The sequence below is a fragment of the Fusarium fujikuroi genome, chromosome FFUJ_chr05 (genome assembly GCF_900079805.1).
Source record: "Fusarium fujikuroi IMI 58289 draft genome, chromosome FFUJ_chr05".
Classification (NCBI taxonomy): Eukaryota; Fungi; Ascomycota; class Sordariomycetes; order Hypocreales; family Nectriaceae; genus Fusarium; species Fusarium fujikuroi.
The window spans coordinates 3,861,017-3,881,420 of NC_036626.1; the positions used below are offsets into that span (position 1 = coordinate 3,861,017).

Here is a 20,404-nt window from a genome sequence, read left to right on the forward strand (position 1 = left end):
CTTTCCATGAATTACCGTTCATTCACCTAAAACTCTCTCCATCACCATAGAGCGTCTGGTCATCATCAGGGCATACCCACGGCTCCGCATCACCAAGTCTCTGCGCCGTCAGCCCAGCATTGCCCGGATCCTTCATCCCGGCATTTTGCTGCCACCTATAAGATACCTTTCGTAATCTCTCGCTCTCAGCAGATGTAAGTCGAAGATACAACTCCGCAGCGATGGTGTGAATGAGCAGAGCAAGCCAGGCACTCGCCCCAAAAGCACTATTGAGACTGGCTGCAATCTCATCGGGGCGTCCACCCGATGTTCCCTTGATGATGACGCGCTGGTCTGGAGTTACACCCGTGTAGAATCCAATGCAGTCGGGGTATAGTGCTTCCACGGCAGGTTTGTTGTGATAGAACATTGAGTCCAAGACTGCACATGGTGTAGTAGTATAGTAAGGGTCCATTCGGCTGGTAATCTGGGCCATTATAATCCCGATGAGCCTCATGGTGACAACATGAGCGGCCTTCAAAGTGTTAGCAAGCCAGTTATTGAAGTTCTGTATGGAGACTCGCAATAATCCACCCTCGGATCATCCATGCTCGGTGTTGCTCAAGTTGGAGCTTCTTGATGTTGATATAAGCCAACAACATGCATGTAACAAACAATATGCTCGCAGCACCAGTGACAGTCTGCATTTCCAACGTTCCACCAAAAGTGTGTCTAGCGATCATAAAGACTCCAATCATTCCGACTGTTGACAGTAGGAGAACAATATAGCCATTTATTCGATGAACGACGAGTGCTCTATGTCGAATAACCGGCAGAAACTGAAAGACCACCAGGACAGCTGCCGGGAGAATACCAGCTAGATGCATGATTATACCAGCCTTGCCAACACCATGTCGATAATAGTAACATTCTCCGGGAACAGCTCCTCTTGAGCCGTATGGTCTGTTGGTTGGTGGTTCGCTAGGACATAGTTGCCCGTCAAAGTCGAGATATATAAAACGAGATAGTGTAAAAGCAAGAAAGGCTCCGCCGAAGAGGAACCAAAGAACAAAGCTGTACCCCTTGGTGAAGCCAAAGGCGCGGTATATACGCTGTAAGCGGGTAGTGTAAGGTAAAGTTTGAGGCTTGTTAGGGTCCATTTTGTTGAAGTTATATGTATATGTGCGTGTAAGAATGAGCGTATAGGTAGTAAGATGTCCCATATCCAACCTACCCTCGCGCCGGTATTTATGACCGAGCACGAAGACCCATTCGTGTCCTCTCTGGCAGCATACTTAGATTCACTATCGATATTTACCGTGCACTAGCTCAATGTATTCCCAATATACAGTGTTTCGACCAAATCATTGATGATTGACGCCGCCATTGTGTGCTGAGTAACTGGTAGTTTCTCACACAAACGCAGCACAATAGATCGCCATCAAGCCACTGATACACATCAAGATATCCGTTAGATTCGTCAGAACTCTGATTGGTTAGAACTAGACGTCTGTTTTTGGTTCTCTCTTGAGCTTGTACACTCTCGGGTATTCGACCACGGCCAATCCTTCAACTGGGCACGATATCGTGCGGCAGACGACACTGGAGGAGCACTTGACCAACAAGGACACTGGATGGACAGTCCGTATGATTCGCTACCGACGAGAGTAGTGATGCAGCAAGGCTAAACAGTGTCTCACGCATTGTCTACACGTGTACGCGAGATGAAAGCTTAGGCTAATGTGTGAGTCAAGGGTAGCACAGGGCACAATTCATTGGGATAGATCACTGTAAACCGTATCAGAAAGACAATTCAGTGCCAGATTGAGTACAGAGATCCTGTATTAGCCTCGGCAGTGAGGCCGTTGGTGGTACACAAGCCAAGAGATCAGTGACTGCTCCGTACTAAGCGCACCAAATTCTTAATTATTGACGCTGACCGTCATTGAAGCTCGATATATGACTACGATTATGTCAATGGCTTGAACGACTACCGTTCGTAGGTCTCACCAACTACAAATACCAGCAAACATCTTAATCACCACCATAAGCGAGAAGGGTCTCTAAAGAACAAACTTTCATGCAATATGAGTGGCTATTTCTTGGACATTGAGCCTCGGCGACAATATCCCTTTGTCCAACAACCAGTCGTTTATGAATACATGAGACGTTTCGAAGACTGACTGGCGTCAGTTCCCCTGATCGTAGCCGCTGATTGCGTACTCTTGGTTGCCGCAATTCAAGCCCGACAGTCACTCACTTCCCCGGACGTTCAACCCGAAGGCAGATATAGAAAACCACCCATATCCGAAGCTAGCTACTCTAGTAGTTGGGGGACACTCTGCTTGTCATCATTCTTCCGTGTGATGAGTGGTTCTCACGTGAGGCACCTGGCATCACTTCAAAAGGGCGATGACCAGCCAGACCCGACAATGCGAGGTGCGAACTAGTGGGCAAGGCTTATCGCGTAGTCTGAGAGTCGTATTCCTCACAGCTCCATATAGCAAGTGAGGCCGATTATTGCTCTTCAGCTTGAGAGATTTCGTGTCACATCGTGACCAGATCTCAGTCCACGCTCATGACGGAAACACTTTATCATCAGCAAGAAACTGATCAACACGTCTCTTCCGTCTTTGTGCACCCATCTCAGTCAAGCTGACTTCCTTCGCCTCACCATTCGGAGCTTCCTCAGGCAGCGAAAGCACACGGCCACCAACTCTCGCCAACAAGATTCTCATTCTCTCGAGCTCCTTCTCAACGGGTCCATTCCGAGTGAGTAAGTTTTCTTGAATACCGGCTCCATTTTCATCTGTTTGAAGTGGCTCAACGATAGTCTGAAGGCGCTTTAAGCGCGCAACTTTGTCCCGAAGTTGCTTGCGCTGGTCGTTGAGTTCAGTGAGTCGCTGGACGGCGTCTGCGTAGCGCTTAGTTTCCATGGGATGGTCGTTGATGTCTTTTTCTAGGTGCCATGAAGTGGGCAATGCTTCTATAGACTTATCTTCGGCTACCAAAGTCAGTCTCAAGATCTAACATCTGTTGTTGAAGTACTCACTCAAGTCAAGCTCTCTGCCGATACCGCCCTCAGTATCAGCTGCACCCCCCACCTTGCGCTCAGCGTCCTTAGTGTAAACATCATTGATCTGCTCAGCGATACTACGACTAGCTTGCGGAGGGTACACGCGACGACAGTGCTGCTGGATGGTGTGGTTGAGATTATATAAGACTTCTTGAACGACGCGCTCCGGGATAGCTTCATCTGACGCGTCGTTGGTTTCTTGCCATGAGGGGGATGGAGCGATAGGCTGAGAGAGAAGTGTTGTTTGGCTGGTGATGAAAGACTGCTTCAACGAAGGGATCGTCGGTGCTGCTGGACGAGATGACATGGTGATATTCCTTTGTAGTCTGGATTCTGACAATCGTGATTACAGTCAGTGTTGATGAATTATTGAGTTGATGATGCTTGGCCAATCACGTGTAAAGAGATGGACGCTCAGAAGGGTCCACTAAGATCAGCACCGATTTAGTGGGTGAGCCCCTAACGGCCCTCACCCAATTGTTTGGTTTCTTCATCAGGTTGGATGATCACCTAAAGATTAGAGCCCGTCTTGAATAGAATACTCAACATGAATCAAGTTTCAATGTTCTGCTAGACGTTTTCATGGAAGCAATTAATGAAACCATGGAATCAATTATTGTTTGCTTGGCAAGATAATAAAAATCGTAAAGAGAACGGAGTCGGCCATGAAGAAAACATCCAATACCTTGAGAGCCCATCTGGCTATTATGCATGATTTGCTTGGTTATTCAGACGAAAGGCTGGTATTTATGAGATCTGCAATTGAGTAACAGTGATTCTTTAAATTTTGCTCATTCCAGAAATTACTCATATATTCTCATCTCATTCGATAGGGCCACTGTCTTGATTATATCGACCAGGACAGGTGTTGATCATGACCAACTTCTCTCACCGACATCGATATCCCCATCACCAATAGTCTAAACCATCACCGCCTGATAGTATGTACTACATCGGAATCTAATAGCCTACTCTAAATCTAGCACAACAAGCAATAAACGCCAGGATCCAGCCAAGAGTCACACACCGTAACCTCGAGTCGTCAATCCCCCGCCTGCCGTATAACAAGAAGTCCACGATGCCCATGCCAACGAAGCACACTCTCGTCAAGCCATACTCGCTTTCGCTAAGGCAGTATCGCAAGTACACGCAGATGCATCCCCTTAAACGCCAACGTCCAAACTAACCACCTTTCCCTCGTCGTCTTCAGCCGTTGATAGGTTCCCCAAGCGACGAGCGGAACAATACCGCACACGCGAAGGCGCACAAAGTATTGAGCCACTAGTGAGTGAGTAAAATCAACTTGACAACCTCAGCTTCGGGTGCCGACATCTCAAGGATGAGTTGTTTTGTGGTGATTTCTTCGATGCGGAAGTGTCGGGGCTTAGTATTTTCGTTTCCTGGCGCGGAATCCGGTTTCATTTTCTGATGGTAGCGTCATTGACTTTACACAGCCCATGCATGGGAGTACAACGGGGCGGGTTTTTGTACTTAATAAGTTTGAGGTCCATATTAAAAATACCCTATTATCATGATGCGTTTTGTAAGGAGCCGTGTTTTATTGTTTTGAAGTTGAATGACGACAGTGAAGCTTTAAAGTGGCTATCTTCACTTGCAAGTTCATCATTGGTGCTAACACTGCATTGTGTTGCAAACATCCAACACACACACACACACACACAGACAGCAGGGTGCACTGTGTTGTGTTTGTATACAGCCAACGCTTTATTTCTCACTTGTCACACGAGCTGAATCTCATTTCACGCTTGTTTTTATATACATTTCTTCAGAGCATGCCTCCTTGTTCTTGCATCTTTGTTTCCCAAAAGCCAAACGATACTGTCGCAAACGAAACGAGACACTTTGAGCAAGCGACTGTTTCTCACTTATTATTAGACATTTTCGCAAATAAACTTTAATATGGCGCTCAACGGCCCGGGCGTCTATCACCGCACCCGAGAGCATGAGCAAGAAGACGCCTCAGACATCACCAAGAACATCCTCGCCGAATCATGGAAATCATGGCCCAACGAAGCCGCTGTAAGTTCCTAAGTCTCTGATCCAACTACTAAAACTAAAATGTTCAGTTTGATCGTCTAGAAGAACATCGTGGTCCTCTCCGTCTGACTCTCAAAGGCACCATCCCCTCATGGGCTGCTGGTTCTCTCTACCGCACTGGTCCTGGCCAAAGTCGCGTTGAAGACACAGCGCGCGGCACACACTTCACAACTCATTGGTTCGACGGCTTTGCACAGACTCATCGCTTTGATATCATTCCTTCTGAAGATGGCGAGACACAAGTGTGGTACTCATCAAGACGACAGGCCGATGAGTGGATTGCCGATGTGAAGAAGAAAGGATGGCGATCAGGAATGACGTTTGGACAGAAAGCTGATCCTTGTGTCGGGATCTTTGCAAAGGTCATGACTGTCTTTGAACCAAAGTTGGGGAATCATAATGTTGCGCTTTTGGCCAACGTTCCTGGTGTACCGAAGGATGAGGAGACAGAGGTATCGAATGGAGTGCCGGGACCTCTTGGGCATCGTGTGAACACGAGCAATCTGTTTGTTTCTACAGACTACACTGGAATACGTCGCATCGACCCTTCAACGCTCCAACCCCTGGCCGAGACCACGCAGTACGATCTACACCCCTCTCTCAGCGGTCCCTGTTCTTGTTCACACGCCCAACGCGACCCCGACTCAGGAGACCTTTTCAACTTCAACCTTGCATTCGGCCGAGTTCCCACATATCGAATCTTCAGAGTCGACACTGCTTCAGGAGAAACAGAGGTACTCGCTACCATCTCCGATCTCAACGTTCCACCGGCCTACATGCACAGTTTCTTCCTCACAGAAAACCACGTTGTGATATGCATACCTGCATCACACTATGCATGGAGAGGATTGAAGACGCAATGGGAGGGAAACATTATTGACTCAATGAAACCGTTCGATAAAGAGAGGAAATGCAAGTGGCTAGTTGTCGATCGCCGGCACGGAAAGGGGCTTGTCGCTACCTTTTCAACGCCCGCTGCTTTCTTCTTCCATAGCATCAATGCATTTGAGAAGAACATTGAAGATGAAGATGGTACTGAGCAGACAGATCTGTTTTTTGATTTGGCCAAGTATAACAATATGGATATTATCAAGGGCTTTTACTACGATGTTCTCATGGATCGCGACGACGCTACGAAGAAATACTGGTTCAAGAATGACCGGTACAAGAATTGTGCACCAACTCTCACAAGATACCGTTTCAGACTTCCCTCGGCACCAACACCAGACACAACATTCTCCGCCAGCGCAGAACAAGTCCTTGCCATTCCTAGTCCACACGCCGGCGAGCTCCCAACTATTCACCCCCTTCGCAACGGCAAACCCTATCGCTACGTCTACAGCGCCTCACTGCGCGGCCTAACAACCTCAGTTGATGCTCTGGTAAAGACCGACTTAGATACCAGTGAAGCATTCATATGGACAGGACCTGAAGGACATACCCCTGGCGAGCCAGTCTTTGTGCCAAGGCCTGGAGCAGAGGCAGAAGATGATGGGATTGTTTTCAGTCTGGTCGTCGATGGAGTTAATGAGAAGGCATATATACTGTGCTTAAATGGAAAGACTATGGAGGAGCTGGGGAGGGCAGAGGCTGATTTTGCGATTGGACAGGGATTCCATGGCATTCATTTGCCAGCTGCTTAATCGAGGGTTGCGAATCGAGCGATGCGTGCATATAGATAGACATGGATTTACCAGGAGCGGACGTTTAATCTCATAGATGGAAAGTATTCCCTTTAGCAAATCATAGCATATTGAAGTAATCAAGACTTGCCTCGGCCTCGAATCGTGCTCTTCACCTCAAACCCTCACTTACACCACCGCCCAAATCCTCACCACCTTAAAATCCGATACGAAAACCCCCACAGGCACTCAATTTCCCTCTCCCAAACCCTCGGAACCTAATATCTCAATTCGATCGAGCTACCCCGCGAAATGCAACGGTGGCTTTACTTTTTTGGTGGAAAATGGCCTGATGCTGACGCGCTACGGAGGATTTTTTTTCGAGCAGCAACCGGACCTTGCATGAGTTGCGGCAGGGATGAGAGATCTCTTTTTCTAAATTGAGTGCATATGACGCTGGTACTAGAAGTAAACTGGGTTCGTATACGTGAATTTGAGACTTGGAAGCGAAGTTATTGTACTTGTTGTTTATATGCTGTGGTGGGGTGATTGATAAGGAGTTTTGAGGGTGAATCACGAGATTGGGACTAGGATCGCTTGCTACCGATTGGACAGGGTCTCAGGAATTGGGTTTATGGAGAGATCATCTGGAGATGAGCACAAGGTTAATCAGTTAATCGTGGTGAGCGCTCACTGAACTGATGATGACTATTAGGCTCCAGAAATGAGGTTGTCCAACGCAAGAAGCGAGGAGCCTCGGTGACCGAGGCATGGACCCTGAAAATTGTACGATTGATAACACGAGCCGCATCACAACGACAGACCATCTCCGCGGAGGCCGATATTCATCACCCCATCAGATAACGGCTTATCAATCTTCACTGACTCACGAACAAACAACAAGACTCGTTCAATCGAAAGCATATGACATTTCGCGCTTGTGCTATTTGATACAGTTGTTCATCTCATTCTACCGACCCCGCTCCAATGTAGACAGACCCCTTCTTCGCCACATCCCCTGTAAGCCCAATCACAACCATAGTGATTTCAGGCAGAAAATAAATAAAGAACCCCTGACTCCCAAATACTGATCCCATAGTGTGCGGATAAAGAAGGGCAAGACTAGTCAGACGTGTTGCGTCAGACAATCCTACTCCAAACTAGATCCAAAGATGACTCCCCCTCCTTCGTTGGTGTTCCGAACGACTTTCTTTTTTTTCATCCTGCCTCAAAGAGGGTATCATTTCCTAGTTTCCCAAGTATTGTGACATGGCGTAAAAGCAATGCAATATTCGTGTTTTTTTAATGTTGAGATTTTCTTGATGGATTACCACGTTTAAGCAGCAGCGGCGTCGGCCTCGGGGAGCTTCATGCCGGTACCGCTAAGGTTGCTGACCTTGGCGTTGGGGTTCTTGGTGTAGTAATCTGAGATGGCAGACTTGATAGCATCCTCAGCAAGCATGGAGCAGTGCACTATCAAACAAAGTTAGCATCACAGTGCGCAATATACCGCATTTGAGCAAACGGTAAGCGAAATATCAGGGTAGTAAACTTACGCTTGACGGGGGGTAAGCAAAGCTCCTTAGCAATCTCAGTGTTCTTGACCTTGCCAGCATCATCCAGGCTCATGCCGCGCACGAGCTCGGTGAGATAGCTGCTGGAGGCGATGGCCGAGCCGCATCCGAACGTCTTGAACTTGACCTCGGAGATCTTCTGGGTTTCAGGGTCGACGCGGATCTGGAGCTTCATGACATCGCCACAAGCAGGGGCGCCGACGAGACCGGTTCCGACATCACTGTCCTTCTTGTTCATGGAGCCGACATTTCGGGGTCGTGAGTAGTGGTCGAGAACCTTCTCGTGGTAGGAGCGGGTAGCGTTGACGGCGACGGCGGGAGAGATCTGGCGGGCAGGGAGGATGGTAGGACGGGCGAGGGGGGCAGCGACAGCAGCTCGCCGCGAGACAGCGCGAATTCCTCTAGCGAACATTGTGATATGTGTAGTAGGTTTTGGTGATATATCGAGGTTTGCCGAATATCAGGCTGTGCGTAGGTCGTGTTGTCAGGATTGTTGTAAGATGCAAGATTGAAAAGTGATGTGATGCAAAGATCAAAAGTTAAGTTGAGTTGAATGGGAGGCGAAAAGCGATGACGGAGGGAGGATCAAGTCTGGGGGTTTGGCTAAAAAAAAGATGCTCTTCCTCTTGTTGCGGGCGGGACTTGAGGAGATGGCGATTTCGGGCAATGGCTTGCGGTGGTGTGGAGTAGACCGGGGCCAATCAGTGAGCTTCGATTGCTCGGCCATTACGTCTTTATTAGCTCGGTACTCCTCGGAGAAGAGAGACACAGATTCAAGACCCGCCCATTTCCCACTTCTTTTTTATATTGACGTTTATCTGACTTTGTCTTTACTGTTAACATTTATTTGTGTCTTTAAGTGGTCATCTAATTTATTTATTTATTGTTGACCATCATGCTCTCCCGTCCTCAGGAGGAAAGTCAGTCCGATTGGATTCACAGGTGAGGAGTAAACCGACAGCTTAGGTGTAGGTTGTGGCCGGGGACCCGGACTAGTCTGCATCTGATAAGATGCCAGCCTTTGACACCAAAAACATTCATTACTAATGACATGCCGAGGCGAATCACACATCGTCATGGAACATGGAGCGGCAATTTATCCGTTTGATTCTCGACCCTTCAAGCGGTCCATCGGTATTCTTCTCCGTACAGACACTGTAGTCTCAACCCTAAAGTGCAGATCGATTTATTACTGGCCAAATAAGAAGATGCTGATAGTTAATAAAGTCGTGACCTTCGGTGTAAACCCGGCGACATCGGCGTTGGCGTACCGGCACTGGAAATGATTTGTCAACGTGCATGGCTTTGTCCATCTGATAAGGCCAACATCAGATTGATAAATCGACACAGCTTCTCCGTGCACAGTCCGCGGGGTCATAAATTGAGGATGCCTACCTTCGGGTAAGAATGCTATCAATTGGCCCGAGACCGAAAGAAAAATGTCCATTGTCAATGCATGATCTAATTTGCGACTTTGACTGTCAGATCAAAGACGAATTGCAAGTTGGTGGATCTCGGTCGTTGAAATCCCCGCTCGCTTTTTACACGGAGTCGGGGATATGGTCCCGGGCATTTGGCACTTTAACGGAAATGACGAATAAAGAAGCTGGGTTACGTCGATATGTATGCCGCTGCAACAATGTGACGTTAGCTTAAAATATCACATGTGGCATATTTTATTCACGAAGGACATTTCATGATGCTTCAGTAATGCGATGGAAGTCTAAAGGTATTGGACCCTGCCCAAATCTCCGGGGCCAACCTCCGACGGTCCGGCGTCGACTATCATAGAAGCTGCTAAGCCATTCCTCGAACTAGAACGAGAATATATACAAGTATATAGCATTTCAGACAATACATTCCGTGAACTACCACAGTGTAGTATAGGGCCTAGTTTCTGCTTTTCTTTACTAAGGGGATTCTTCTCTATGCACATGCCTCAGGGATCAAGAAAACCCAGAAACTTTATCCCAAGGCATAGATGATAAACTTAGTCAAAACTGAAGATCCCTCCAGATTGGTTTCTACCCAAAGATAAGGTCTGAAGTCTTTTTTGCCTGTCCTTCACATGGATCTCGTCTCAAATTGCAGGTGCAGATATGGCCCAACAACTTGTGGTACGATAAATAGGCATCTAAGGGGATGATGGGGAGCTATGTTATTCACAAAGAGGATGATCTCTAGTATGTCACCGGGTTGGGTGCTACAGGATTGAGCTTCCACGTATTACATGTAGATCCATATGAACCAATTGGCATTTGCAATTTAATAATACCTCATAGCTGCCTATTATCGAACAGCATATATCTTCGTATTTTTTCCATGGATATATGTCTGGATGATCAGGGCTCTCACACCTCCGGTTCTTCTGCAAGTAGGATACCCGTCAATTGGGTCAGTAGTGGAATCCAGCTCTCAAACTGATCACCTCCGCATCGATAAAGCCCAACCCCAAGCTCGATCATCGCTACTTCAAGATCATGGCCCACTATCCACTGATTTGATTCCATTTTCTTCCGAAGTATGTGATCCCAAGAGCTTGAGAAAGGCTCTGGAATACTGGGATAACTCGAGGCCTATCGCTTCATCAGAACAATGCTTGAGGCTGGGAACTTTTAGTGGCAAAGGAGACTTACTCGAATTACCTTCAACAATTCTTTCAGATAATTCGCCCTGCGACTTGAAAACCTTTGTATCAGGCTACGTGAGAGTTTGGGAGGCCCTTCTTTCGCACGTACCTTCCTCCACATACCTCGAAGGCGAACCATGATCTCGATCTTCAACTCCGAGTACGCCTTGGTAGCCAGGTCTTCCATCTCTTTCTTAAGTTCATTGATGCTGATTTGCTCAGCAATATCCCAAAATCGATCGTTGTCGACATCAGAGATCAAATTAAAGTGGCATTTTGTATCGCAAATGTGATGTAGACCAGCTTGATCAAAAGCCATTCGTCGTAGAAGGGCGAGGGAAACTTTCCTAGCCTCTTGTATACCTCTCTGCCTTTCTAATACCTCAAGCCACGCAAATAAACGTAGATTTGGTCTAGTCGATAACCATTTAGAACCCGGAACGCATCCACCAACCAAACAATTGCACACCCGTTCATCATGGGACGAAATTTCGACTCCACTATCAAGGAGGGCCTGCAATAATTCCAAGATCTTTGGAAATCTAACTGAGTGACTTCTTGCAAGATCTCGAAGGAGCATGTCAAGGATGCGCCAACCCCAGACTTTGTGCAAATGCGCATCACCACCATTCGTGATAGCATACCGGAACAACGGCAGATCATGCAACGAAGCGATGTGCTCAAGTAAGTCTCCTTTCGTTTGCTTGAATTTGGTGAAGCCCAATTTTATCAACGCTCTCGCCGATCTGACACCATGGGTCATATGCATTAAAGTCTTGCCATCCTGGAAGGAGAAGTTGGGGCTGCCAAGTTTAGAGATCACCCGGGACCAGAAATCTATTGAATCATGTTGTCCGTGTGCGACGCAGTAAGCTTCGTCGAACTTAAACTCCAATAGGTCTCGAATTAGGCGAGGGGTAAGATCAGGATGGGATGCTGCTGCAAAATCGATGATCCGCCATACCAAAGTCCAGTTCTGCCGTCCCGCAACTATGCAGATAATCGGAAAGCCAGTATCTAGAGTGCTAAATAAGTTGGCACCATTCTCGACAAGCATCATAGCTGTGTCTGGAATATTCATCGCTGCGGCATACAATAAAGGGGTCCCGCCATACTTATCGCTCTGATCAACTTGATGCCCAGCAGCTAGAAGTTGGGCCACACGTGAAGGCTGTTGTACTGCCATGTGAAGTGCCGATTGGCCCAAGAAGTTAACAACAGTATCGAATGGTTGTGTGTTTCTCTCAAGGCAAAGCATAAAAGTTTCATCCGAGTCAAACAATGTTGAGGTGTGAAGCGGAGGACTATCTCCAAAATCTTGGACAGGCTCCTATTAGACTGGCCGAACCTTGAGATTGTATGCCAGACTCACCTGTACCCATTCCTATAAATGCTTTCATACGCTGGAAATTGAAAGGGTCATCTTGGTAAATGAAGGGTGTTGGCCAAGAGGACAAAGTGGGTACCACAGTCTTGAAATCGCATCCAAGAGCAGCGAGAGAGTCAACAGAACCCACATAGCCCAGTTCCATCAGATCCAGTAGTTGTCTCAAGAGACTGCTACATGTTAACGGCCGCGAATCAGCATAGCAGTGAGAGGGAAGGGGGACCAACCCGGCGCTGTGAGATGTTTCTTTGGTACGAAGCGATGAAACGAAAAGCTGGATCAGGTTCGTGATAGTCTTGGAGTCTTCAACATTCACATCAGTATATACTCCGAAATAACGAGCAGCTACCTACAGCTCACGTTAGCAATACTCCAAACTTGTGTAAGGGGGGACCATCCTCAAGATAGCCACGACCTAAAGGATCAACCTGATTCACAAATCCAGGACAAGAATTATATAGACCTTTCAACTCGGTCTCGGCTGTTACCCAGTCTATTTCTTCCAAGACCAGCTTTTCCAGAATCACAAAGCCAGGTGCATCGAAGTCAACGACAGTTTCGATTTGTAGACATGGTTGAAGAGAATATCGTCCTGGCTCAGTGATGAGATCAAGTCCAAGAGCTGCTTTCAATGGGATTCCGTAGTGATACAACGTCAATCGAAGATCAAAACGGTAACGCCTCACAGAACAGTCCGGATTATCGCAACCTTGGAATATTTCAGCCAGTGGGGAGTATTGCAGACGCCAGAAGGTGCCACTTATTGTGCGCTTCTTGTGGCATGAGCAATCGCAGTTACATGAAGAATATTGAATGATATCGTTTTGATAAGTCGCAGTAGTGCCTAAAGTGTTATCGTGTGGAGTAATCTCTGTTGACAGACCGGAGATTGGGGTCGTTGACGATGTAGCGTCCGCTGTGACTAAGGAACTCCGGCTGTTACGCATGTATAAGTGTTGCTGAATAATGTAGAGTCTGTAAGTTTGATGGTTAGTTTTACTTCTCACCACGGGTAGAGGAATAGCGTACTGTGATATGTCTTGCTTGAGACCAGTGATGAGGGCCTGAAGTTCGTCAAGCTCACCCTTCCATTGACCCGACCTGAATGTAGTCCGTATGATCTGTCTTCTTGGAGAGTTGACTGGTATATCACCAGCCAGGTTTGCTAAGCGATCTGCCACTCTCGCAGAGCGGTCTCGACATCTCCCCATCATGATCGGGCCAAGTTGCTCTTGCATGATGTCGTCTGCGCTGGTTTCGAGTTGGATGAGCTGCTTGCCGATGAGTTCGATATCCTCACTCAGCCACAAAATGTTACCTCCAAGGCCTTTGACGTTCTTGTAGCGCTGTCGTAGTTTCTGGCCCCCATCGACTAACTGGAGTGCCAGAGAGGCAAGTCCAGCTCCGCCAGCGACGATGCCCAGAAGCTCTGCCATTTAGTAGAAATATCGACGATTGTACTGATGGAGATGTTGTAGGAGAGTTGAAAAGATGACACAGAGCTCGGTTTCTGATGATTGATGGTACATTCTGCACAGCCTGATCAGGCTCTCAGCTGCAAGCTGTTATTGGACGGCAAGGCTTTCTGGGTTCCTCTGCAGGAATACTCAGGAAACTTTCAACAACAATACACACCTAAATCGCAAGAGAAAAGCACAAAAATAAGTCAATGACAAGGCATTTTGGGCATGCTGAGTCAACGTGAGGCGTTCTCACGTTATCGGACCCTCCCTCTACTCTACCATACCTGAATAGGACCTTCAGATGATTTTGCGACCAGTATAGAATTCCAATAATCTCGAAATACCTTTGATTTTAGGAACGAGAACTGAGACTTGAAGCATCGCCACATACCGAACAGCACAGCGTCATGAGGCCAAGCCAAATTCACAGTTCCCAATAGGAGGCGGGTTCGAGCGAGCAATGCAGGCCATTGAAACACATCTATTAACCTAGACAGCTATCTCCCTGATATATCGGCTTTAGAGTTGAATGCCACCCTCCCTAATAAATCACTGTCACGCCTGAGTGGCATTCTTATCAATCAGCGACGAGTACTCCTGCAGCGCAACTTCATCCAGTGCACCACGCCACTCAACGACCTTCTCCCCATTAACGCCCCTCCGTCCCTTTTCCATAGCCCGGCGCATAACCAGCGGATCAAAGAACAAAGGTTCATCAGCGCGACCAAGAATGGGCACCACTTCCGCCAGCTTGCCGCGCCAGAAACCAAAGCGGGCGTGGATGCCAACACGCATACGGAAGCGACGAGACCGGTGTCTGATGATAAAAGGTACTAATAGATAGTCCGGCACTCCAGCCTTGTCCACAGAGCTCTCTTCGACCCGAACATGCAACTTGTTCTGTCCAGGGCCTTTGTGTGCTACCTTGACCTTGACGGCTCCGGTCTTGGTCCAGGTGCGTGATTCGCCGATGTTGTAGGAAACAGAAGCGGGATTGTAGCCTAGTTGCATGCCGATTCCGTGCGTTAATGACACCTCAGCGGATTGTGGTGTACCCTCCCAACCACCGGGACTAGGGAATGCTTTGACGATTGCTGGGTGCGGAAATTCCTCCTCTTCGAAATCACTGTCACTGCTATCAGAATTCTCCGAAGCATTCTGTGCATCATCTCTCGGTGCGTCTTCTACATGAACATGAATATCAACCGTTTGGATACGGCTGAGCCAGCTTCGATTTCCGCTTGACAGTGACAAGTGCAATCGCAGCTGGACGAGATACGCAGGCTCGTTGAAGTAGGTTCCTGCGAAAACAGGTCGCCCAAGCTCAGCCTGGAGAAATTTGGAAGGGTCTCCAGACGATATAATCTGTCGCGGCTCTGAGAGCTCAGCCGTGGTATTCGTCTGCGGTGCTGAGAGCTGTCCTGCACCATCATCATCGATCGACACAGTCAATGGTAGAAGGACTGGAGACGAATTGGTGTCATCAACGTCGCTATCAAACACAGATGGCGGGATTGGTGAATTCGATTTGTCAGGGAGTTCTGACATTATGCCCAGACTAATGGAGGCGCTTGTTGTGTGTAAGTGGGATTGAAGTCCTTGATAGAGGGCTAGTGTATGTTGAGCAGCGTTAATGAACAAAATGTCTCTAGGTTCGCACAGCATCAGCCGTTGGATCAGGTGTTGGATCAACACGCATGCACCATGATATATACTATCAGCACTCAGCCTCACTGCAACACATCCATTTTCATTGCGCGCTCTAGAATCAGGCTTCCGAATCTAGACCACCACGCCACCGGCGCGTAACAGCTGTTGTAACGTATCTTCAGAAATTTAAGTCGTCCCGAACATCCTTGTCATGCACCTTTATTGCTTTATCTCGCGCATCACACTGGACGCTATCGATGCATACGGTCCAATAGGATCAATGTGACTTCCCCTCAACTCCCAAATTTGAAAGAAGCTGAAACGAGCTGAAAAAGAGCATGTTGGACAAGACGGCAAGTTCGAAGAGCAAAAGAGGAGGAGAGATAATATGAAAGGGATGGTATAGTAAGACCGGGTTGGGCCTTGTTGTAAGAAGCGATACAACATTTACAAATACTCAAAGCATCATCTCGATTCTCATCTTATACACTGTTCTCACTTGCTCTGATCCAAATTGAGCATTTCTAACATTATTGCAACGTCAGAACTTCAAAATGGATGTTTCATTAGAACAATTGAGTGAGATGTCGATATCTCCTCGCTACTGGGGGATATATACATCCCTGTACAGTTCATTGCCCCCGGAGGCCGTCAAACAGCTCGAGCGTGCCATCTGGCTCAAGATGTCAGGACTCGCCAACGAAGCCAGAGCAATATTCGGCAATGAGCTCGGATCTTTTGCAGCAGTTCCGGTTGTCGCTATTGAGCACGCCGACCTCGAGTTGGAGGCGGGCAAATGGGGCCGGGCATGGGGCATCCTAAACTCAGAGCTTTTACGGCTGCGAGAAGCCAAAGAAGACCTTGAATCACCCGAACATCGACTCATGCTTTTGACATGGGCCATGCTCGGGACGAGACATCGAGGTGATGTGACGTCGTCAGCTATAGAGATTGAAAGAACCCAGCATTGGCTTGCTGGAGTACCTGTAGAGGAGTATACTGACATCCAGGTATGACTGCTGTCCCCAAACCGTCGAACTTGATATGGTGACCGATCTAACATCGTGTTTAGGCAGGCTGCATTCGCCGATATGTCATCGCAAGTCTGTTCACCAGGCTCTATTCGGGATACAATAATCCAGAGTCAGAGCACATCCCGTTACATGGCAGGACAGACGCTTCAGGTGAAAGGATACCCTGGGGTGGGCTACAACTACTGCGGCGCTCCCTGACGCAGCGAGGCATGTTCAACGAGGCCAATGCCCTGTTCCGCGCGGAGCTGAATCGCACGCCACCAGAAGACCGAGGCCCTGTGGTCAACGAGTTTCTGGAGGCTGTAGCGAGCATCCCTCTGAGTCGGGGTCGGGACTACATCGATGCTGTGGTTCGCCTCCAGTGGGCGACCACACATATTCAGCTACAAGCACCAGAAAGCGCCGTTGAGGAGTTCGGCAAATCTGAGGCGGCTTTCCAGAGGTTCTGTGATGAATTTGGTATTAGAAACAAGGAGGCCACACCGCATATGCAAGCAATGGCCTACGAGAGGCTGTCATGCATCAACGACCCGATCGACAAATTAGAGCGGACAGAGGAGCTAGCCGCTCATATGGAAGCTGTCGACGGCACGAAGACTGGCTATTGCTTAGCGGCAGCTGCTGATCTCTCGAGGAAATATTACGAAGTCACTGGAATGGAATTGTTCAGGACCACGTATTTTGATGTGCTGAGGCGCCTCGATACGTATGATCAGACTGTATCGGAGGACATTTGCGATCTGGTGCACCATCATGTTGACCTCAATTCTGTTGCGCTCGCGAGCCTAATTGATCGCGATAAGGCTCTCGACTGGATTGATGACTTCTTTAAGCAGTATCCGCACTTCGACGCCCCAGTGGTGCGGGCGTTGCTCCTTAGGAGTCAGGCATCACTCCTGCGAAGTCTTCGTCGGCAGGATGAGGCTGGGAGGATCGACGAGGAGGCCAGTCGATTGGAGACATCCACACCATCCGTGGGCAATTGGATGCATTCGAGACAGAGCCGCCGCGATCCAACGAAAAGGGGTACCACTCCTTCTGTACAACAAGATACCCAGAATCAGGTTCAGGACGATGATGGGGAGGAGACATTCTATTGGGGCTGGAGCGATGCTATTGGAGACCAGGCAAAAATACAAGAAATGTCCATTCAGCTGGTACTGACATGGCTGCTTGAAGACATCGCCACTGGGAACTCTGCCCTTGAAGAGTTCAAGAGTATGAAAGAAGCCGCATTGAAAGCTATTGTCTTCCCCAAAGCAACCGACATCGATGAGCCCACAGAAGAACGGTACACGCGTCTCTGTGCATGGCTCAGTAAACCCCCTGTGCATCAAAAGAACCGTCGACTGTTCTGTTTGGTCATGCTCAGATTCGGGAGGCAGATGCACTTTTCTGATCTTCAGCTCTGGGACCTTCGCCTCTCTGAGCTCAAGAGTCTACTCGAGCTCGAAGAAAGCCTCCCCCAGATCATCCGGGACAAGTTTCCAGGTAGCAAGGGCAGTTGGCTGTCCCAAATAGCACTCACATACATGGCACCGCTAGATTACTGGGCGGATTTCACCAGCGCTGAATCAGGAGAACGATTGTCAAATGCCCAAACATACAACGACCGTGCTCTGGCTGAGTTTCGTCGAAACAAGGACCTCGTTCGGGTGGCTCTTCACCAGCGATCTGGAGCGCAAATCTGCATGTTCATGATCAGGCGGATAAGACAATTGGAGCAGCAAGCAGCGAGCTCCAACGATACCAAAGGCAGAACAGCAGAAAGTAGGCATAAAGTGGCAGAGAATGATATTTATTGCCTTTCAGACTATGCCAAGGCTCAAATCCACGACCTCCGCAACAGAGGGATCAGTCAGGCTGAAGAGGCTGATGAGATATTTTCGATGAGCGAGCTCCATGCGTCCACAAGTTCAGGCCTAGAAGGAATCACACACCGGCAGAGCATCACCGCGGGCAATGCCAATGCATTCACGGTCCTCACAGCCATCGAGCTGCTCCTCGCGGCTCCAGGTGAGCCATCTGATGAGACTATCACCAAGGTATGGCAGTGGGTGCAGAAGTTCAAAGCACGGTCACTGGCGCGGACCATCGGAGTGCGTATGTCCGCTCCACTCGAGCTTGTGAGTAAGATCAAGGCATATCCTGAAGCTGCACGCGGTTACGATGAGATGATGGAGCTGGAACAGCGTATTGAGAAGGCTGAGGGGATGGCCAAATTCAATCTGCGTCGGCAGCTGGACATGCATCGCCGAACCATGAGAGACACACACGACTTGCTGAGGCAACTCCTCGACTTGAAAGAGGCCCAGCCATTTGACTTGTCTGATGTGGCCAGAATCACAGCCCAGAGTGGTACAAGCATTGTCCTGGTTGACTGGTTCTACCTCCCTCCATATTTCACTGGCGACGTCGGTAGATTCTTCCTGTTCACAACTAAGAACCGATCTAAACGAAACATAAATATAAAACTAACCATGGATATGTTGGCTACGAAAGTAGGGGATGTGGTTGATTGGATGAAAACATATCTTACCCCAGAAAGTTTTAAAGATATACAAGAGGAGAATCTCGACACCCCAGAGGCACGCAAAGCATTCGATAGCATGCTAGGTGGTCTCATTGCGCCGCTTTCCCGCCATGTCAAGCCGGGTGAGCTCGTTGTCCTGTGTCCATCCTCCTCTCTCCACCGGCTTCCGCTCCACGCACTTGCGATCGGAGGACATCAAGCGTTGATACACCGGAATCCAGTCGTTTACACACACAGTCAGTCACTTCTGCGCTCCTGCTTCGCGGCCACGGAGGTGGCACGACCATCGCTAGCGCCTATCAACGTCAAATTCATATCAGGCATCGCAGAATCCGAATCCACATACCTTAAAGCAGGACGGGCTAGTATCCAGACGCTTGCCCGTGAGTTCCACACAGATCCAATGATAGACCGGACTGCCTCCAAGAAGGACTTCCTGACTGTTGCTGGAAAGTCTCGTCTCCTCCATATGCACACTCATTGTGGCTGGGGATCGAAAGATCCTTTGGATCACATGGTCGAGTTTCCTATGCCGTTTGCGCCACCTAACGAGCAACGCCCGGTTGAGAGTGTCACGGCCCGAGAATTCTTTGATATTCTAGTCTCACCAGGCACACACATCAACATGATAGCGTGCCAGGGGGGTGTCGTGGATGTGCCTCTAGGAGACGAGGTCTTGGGACTTGTCCCTGCGCTGATGTGTTCTGGGGCCAGTTCAACTGTATCGACGCTGTGGAAAATCAACGACACACACGGGTCGAGGTTTTCGAAATTGTTTTTCGACTCTTTCTCTAAACAGAGCACCTCCACAGATGGCAATACATCCAAAGCTGGTGGCAGCCTCATAGTGAATCTTGCCAAAGCAATGCAGGTCGCCGCCCAAGCGATGGACCATTCGACGAACCAAGACATGGACGATGAGAAGCAAGAGCCTCTCTATAGATGGGCAGGATATGTGCTTCACGGCTGTTGGCAATTCCTACTTTCGGGACAGGACATCAAGTCGTTGCACAATAGGTAGTGACATGTGAAGGATCCGACGGCGCTATACCTCTACATTCTGCTGAGAGCTTAAATCAGCAGAGAGAACTTTAGATGAGGGGAGACCTGGTATTTTGGCTTCTTTGAAGAAATTGTAATTGCGCCCGAAGCCACAGAGAACCTAGTAAGAGCAGTTTGCAAGGCGAGATAGTGTTAACCAGCATTCAAATCTCATAAATTTAATCGCATTGCTGTTAGCAAGACAGAACCTACAAAGTGACTTGATTATTGGTGAATTCTGTGCCTGGTGCTTGCCAGATGTAGATCAGTCAGTGTCTTTAGGGTAGGCCATCTGTTGTGTTAGTTACCATTCAATGCGAATGAATGAATGCCTTAGACGCACTGTTCACCTTGAATC

General features: G+C 48.4%; 7 protein-coding genes; 2 read left to right on the top strand and 5 right to left on the bottom strand.

Annotated features, from left to right (window-relative positions):
- Positions 1 to 22: 22 nt before the first annotated feature.
- On the bottom strand, positions 23 to 1,139 carry FFUJ_07960 (uncharacterized protein; the record flags this gene model as incomplete). XM_023578271.1 has 2 exons in its annotated part: positions 23 to 420; positions 560 to 1,139. 2 exons carry the CDS (start codon positions 1,137 to 1,139, stop codon positions 23 to 25), a joined length of 978 nt encoding a protein of 325 aa, XP_023431106.1.
- A 1,416-nt stretch (positions 1,140 to 2,555) lies between these two features.
- Positions 2,556 to 3,362, bottom strand: FFUJ_07961 (uncharacterized protein; the record flags this gene model as incomplete). XM_023578272.1 has 2 exons in its annotated part: positions 2,556 to 2,983; positions 3,032 to 3,362. 2 exons carry the CDS (start codon positions 3,360 to 3,362, stop codon positions 2,556 to 2,558), a joined length of 759 nt encoding a protein of 252 aa, XP_023431107.1.
- A 1,613-nt stretch (positions 3,363 to 4,975) lies between these two features.
- On the top strand, positions 4,976 to 6,756 carry FFUJ_07962 (related to beta-carotene 15,15`-dioxygenase; the record flags this gene model as incomplete). XM_023578274.1 has 2 exons in its annotated part: positions 4,976 to 5,095; positions 5,143 to 6,756. 2 exons carry the CDS (start codon positions 4,976 to 4,978, stop codon positions 6,754 to 6,756), a joined length of 1,734 nt encoding a protein of 577 aa, XP_023431108.1.
- Positions 6,757 to 8,071: 1,315 nt separating this feature from the next.
- FFUJ_07963 (probable ISU1 protein) lies at positions 8,072 to 8,721 on the bottom strand (the record flags this gene model as incomplete). XM_023578275.1 has 2 exons in its annotated part: positions 8,072 to 8,208; positions 8,292 to 8,721. 2 exons carry the CDS (start codon positions 8,719 to 8,721, stop codon positions 8,072 to 8,074), a joined length of 567 nt encoding a protein of 188 aa, XP_023431109.1.
- A 1,939-nt stretch (positions 8,722 to 10,660) lies between these two features.
- Positions 10,661 to 13,761, bottom strand: FFUJ_07964 (uncharacterized protein; the record flags this gene model as incomplete). XM_023578276.1 has 6 exons in its annotated part: positions 10,661 to 10,885; positions 11,048 to 12,255; positions 12,311 to 12,495; positions 12,553 to 12,674; positions 12,814 to 13,300; positions 13,355 to 13,761. The coding sequence occupies 6 exons, from the start codon at positions 13,759 to 13,761 to the stop codon at positions 10,661 to 10,663; spliced, it is 2,634 nt and encodes an 877-aa protein (XP_023431110.1).
- A 582-nt stretch (positions 13,762 to 14,343) lies between these two features.
- FFUJ_07965 (uncharacterized protein) lies at positions 14,344 to 15,336 on the bottom strand (the record flags this gene model as incomplete). Its single annotated transcript, XM_023578277.1, has 1 exon — positions 14,344 to 15,336. One exon carries the CDS (start codon positions 15,334 to 15,336, stop codon positions 14,344 to 14,346), a length of 993 nt encoding a protein of 330 aa, XP_023431111.1.
- A 656-nt stretch (positions 15,337 to 15,992) lies between these two features.
- FFUJ_07966 (uncharacterized protein) lies at positions 15,993 to 20,026 on the top strand (the record flags this gene model as incomplete). XM_023578278.1 has 2 exons in its annotated part: positions 15,993 to 16,448; positions 16,511 to 20,026. The coding sequence occupies 2 exons, from the start codon at positions 15,993 to 15,995 to the stop codon at positions 20,024 to 20,026; spliced, it is 3,972 nt and encodes a 1,323-aa protein (XP_023431112.1).
- Positions 20,027 to 20,404: the final 378 nt, after the last annotated feature.